This window comes from Fulmarus glacialis, unplaced genomic scaffold (genome assembly GCF_000690835.1).
Source record: "Fulmarus glacialis isolate BGI_N327 unplaced genomic scaffold, ASM69083v1 scaffold7848, whole genome shotgun sequence".
Taxonomy (NCBI): domain Eukaryota; kingdom Metazoa; phylum Chordata; class Aves; order Procellariiformes; family Procellariidae; genus Fulmarus; species Fulmarus glacialis.
The window spans coordinates 35,434-39,615 of NW_009230076.1; the positions used below are offsets into that span (position 1 = coordinate 35,434).

Genomic DNA, 4,182 nt, shown 5'->3' on the forward strand with positions numbered 1-4,182 from the left:
CACTTATAACATAGGCCCTTTGTTTAATTATTGGATTATAAAATGATGGTGTTTGTGTAAAACCACACAAAAATATGCCTACAAGATATTCAGTTGACACAGGGTTACTCAAGTAAAGAGTGACATTAACACAATCACAGCCGGGCACCTTCTGCACAAGCTACCATGAATGAGCACAGGCTTAATGACACCATCTAGCTGCAAAAAACAGTAGCATTGCCTGTTCAATTATATTGTGAAGTTGCACTTCATCCTCGCTACCCAGGGCCCCAAAGACAAAAACATTAATTGTGCACCAAAACTGAAGCATTAACCCATTTTTAAGATATATCTAAGCAGGATGGTACAGCTTCAGAAAGTGATTTCTTACTGCATAGTAACTTTCCACTACAAGAAAATGACAATCAACTCTTTACTCAACAGTATATGCCTCGGAGTGCCATCAATTCAGATTCTCTCCCCATATTCCTAACAACTACATTCCAAACAGCAGAACAATGTTACTGGAAAATGCAGACACCTTGAGAAATCCCAATTTTTTTTTTTTTTTTTTTAAAAAAATCAGTTTTAGATGTGAACATAAATGCATGGTTGGGAGTTTGGCCAATATTACATTACTACAGAAAATATCCATAGTGCATACATAAAATTATGTAATGTTTAATGATGTATTTGCTGGCTTTTGTGCCTAAAGAGGCAGTTTTAATATAGCGGGGTATCATTTACTTAGATTACATATAATCCCAAACCATTCTAATAAGTTTTTCCATACATAGCACAATTTTACATGATGCTTATGTTGTCCAACAAACCTTTTAGGTAGACAGAAAGTATGTGATGCTTCCTACATGATGTCAACAACACATTTCAGAGTCACTGATGACCAGATCCTAAATGCAGGCTTGAGAAAGAAGTTTCGTAATTATGCAGGAGTTGAAAGCACAGCACCACCCTTTCTTGACGAGTCCCTTTCCACACTGGTCACCAACACAAACAGCAGTAAAAATCAGTTATAGCAAGTCAGAAGACACATTCCAAAAGGCACTCTGCTTCCACTTGCTTCCAGCCTTCACCCTTCTCCTACTGTGACATAACTTTTCCTGTAAGAAATCACTAGATGCTAAGAGAGAGATGGAAGGGAAGAGGAGATGGTTTCTGGCCTAGTAAAGATTCATACGCAATACAATCAAGAAACAGCTATGCACCTGTATTTTTAGTTTTCAAAGTAAAACAGAAGGAGAGATGGGACTTCCAAATAAACTCCAGTTTTTGTTAAAATCTGCATCCTGTCAGCAACTGATATGTAATATAACTCACAGCTCAGTGCATATGCCACTTCCTGGCAGAAACTCCAGGGCAAAATGCTGTAGTATGTATGAAATTATATAATGCAATTTGCAATAGTATTTACAACATAATATAAACGTGAATTCACTGGCCAGTGAGAACATAGATACCCATGCTCGCCTTGGAACTTCTGATCCACTTTCTACCTCGTTATTTGTCTAATAAAGAAATGTGTGGGAATCCACTTTTCCATGGGTATTACATGAAACATAACCAAAAAATGCTTACAGACAGAGCTAGTGTGACTTAATCCTTAAAGAACTGACCATGGAAATCCCGCAATGGTGACATACAAATCTTCCGTTTTCTGCAAGGAACACTCATTAACTGTGTGTGGCAAATCAAGATGTGTAAAATTAAAATACAAGAGTTCACATTCACTAAGTTGATAGCTACGTGGAAAAGCAATTCTGCACGTCTTCCTCCTGCTTGACTCTTGCCTTTAGCCAAGCAGCTTTCCAAAGCTGCTCAGAATCTCAGAATTCTGTCACCAGCAAGAGAGAGATGATTTTTCTGATTTAGCACCAGAGTAAAAAAGCTGAAGGCTCAGTCATAACGCCGACTTCTTCAACAAAACAAGTTGTTTTCAGCGAACCAGCACTTGCTCTATTTCTGATTAAAAATTTATTCCACTAGAAAAATTCTGACATGTTCCTTTAACAGTGCCTTCAGCAGTAATACTGTCCCATCAATTTAGGGGCAGAATTAGACAGGCAAAGAGGACATGAAAAAGACAGATGGTCATTTGCCCCTCCTTTTCTCACTAAGCCATATACACACACGGTGACAGAATTCACGGTACAAAATATGTGACATTCCCGAGTTTGATGTGAAGGTAGATTACATGAGCAGTGAGGCTGCCTCTACAGCTGGAATTTACAGTCTGAGTAGAATTTACACGTTTAACCACAATACCACACAACTGAACATACCACATACCAGCAAACACAGTTGGGTCTCCTTTTAGTTCATGAAAGTCAACAACAAATTGAAGAGCCCTGTTTTCCTTAAGACATCCTTTGCTGCCCCATATATCGGGGTCATTTTCAAGAAAACCATATATTCTAGCCAAACACAAATAATCCTAATTTTGTATTTTTGAAATAACACAGAGAATACTCCACTTCAGCTTCAGATGAAAATTTTTGTAATATAAATACTTCATAATATAACATCTAGCTGTTGTACCCATTTAAAAACACTCCCATCCTGCCACTTTTTGCCTGTTTCTACCTGGCAGTGCACTGTCTCCTCTCACCATCAACCAACTGTGACACTATCATTGCTCATGGGGTCTCAGTGTGAGCCACAAGAAGATAATCCAGCTATCAAAACCAAAACCAAATCAGGAAACTGGCTTGCAGATTTTGGGTGCTTTTACGTTATCTCCGTTCCCTTATCTCCCCTGTGATCCCTGGCAGCAAAGAGTCTAACCGGCAAGAAAAGCTGACATTGTTACTGAACATTTTCAATTATAAAACTGTAGCATCCATCATCCTTATTTGCCACGTAAGCTGGCTCACAAACAGGTAATCTTAAACTAAATCGTATTACAATACTGCTGTATCTGCCTGTAGACAATAAAATTCTCCCTTCCCTTCACATCAGTATCTATGCTGCTGTTACCCATAGGTATTTTTCTGAAGCACCAGTAAATTCTGTAAGACCTTGAAACGTGGGGGGCGGGCAGAGAATCTTACCTTGATATCAAAATTGCACTCAAGCCTTCGAATTAACACAATAAAAGCACTGGACGAGTTGTCTTTCAGCGGAGGAGGGGCTATAGGCTCACATGCATTCTCTGGTTTTGAATTTATTAGGAAACCCTAGAAAACAGGAAGAGAAACAGGAGCTTCATTTCTTTGTCTTAACAAAAGGGTTGGCAGACAAGTAGAAGGGAAGAAAACTGTATGTTTTCATACAATAGCTAAACAAATTCTTATTATCAACTCAGTCCTATATCATAGCAAGATTTCTGATACATCCCTGACTATTTATTTTGATTCATGAGAATCTTTGTCTGTAAAGAATTAGAAAGTTAGAAGGAAAATACAGTTTTTCCAATTACATCATCTGAAGTTCGTAACTCAGACTTCGCAGTATAACTCAGCATAAAGAGGACTGCATATACTACATTAATATTGTGGAACTATTATCCTAAGACATATGGAGACTAATCAAGAAAACTGAAGTACAGTGGCCTAAGAAGCACTAACACAAACTTAGTACTTGGCAATTAAAAGGGGAAACCAAAGAACGTTAGGTGTGTGAAATCAACACTGAACTAGCATACAAAATAGCTGGTTTACTATGGTAAGCAAAGACTATAGATCATCAAATCTGCTACAGTTGAAAGATTCACAGAGGTAGGAAATTCTGGCAAGAACCATCTTGAAGCTATCTTTGGATTGTTTTTAGGTGACTGAGTTAGTACTCCACCACTGAAAATGTTTGGAGTAGAAATTCTGTTAAGCTCATGCATTAACATCTGCTGAAAAATTCTACAGCTTCTCTCAGAGGAAACATGCTCACCTGAATACTGAATACACTGACACTAGTCCCTCTCCACGATGTGACTTCGGGGTTGACTACCCCCTTGAACTTCCTTCCCTACTACTGTAAATGCTCTTTAAATACTGCTGATAGGGAAATTTATGCAAGACAAATGCCAAAAGGATATCACGCATACTGCACAATACTGCTTGTTCCAGCTCTAAAGAGAACAGACCTTCCCTTTTTCCTTTACTAGAATACGCTTGCTTCCTTGGTCAAATCTCTAGATTACCTAAAAAGGAGCTTCTTTATTAATTAGATTTATATTAATTATTTAGTTAA

At 38.0% G+C, this 4,182-nt stretch overlaps 1 protein-coding gene across 1 annotated transcript in view; it reads right to left on the reverse strand.

Annotated features, from left to right (window-relative positions):
- The window catches only part of RNF13 (ring finger protein 13), a gene marked incomplete at its 5' end in the record, with an annotated part of 29,300 nt that extends 26,127 nt beyond the window's left edge, over window positions 1–3,173 (reverse strand). Inside the window, one exon of the mRNA XM_009584084.1 lies at window positions 3,048–3,173. Within this exon, the coding sequence (XP_009582379.1) occupies window positions 3,048–3,173 (126 nt within the window). The remainder of the gene's footprint in view (window positions 1–3,047) is intronic.
- Window positions 3,174–4,182: the final 1,009 nt, after the last annotated feature.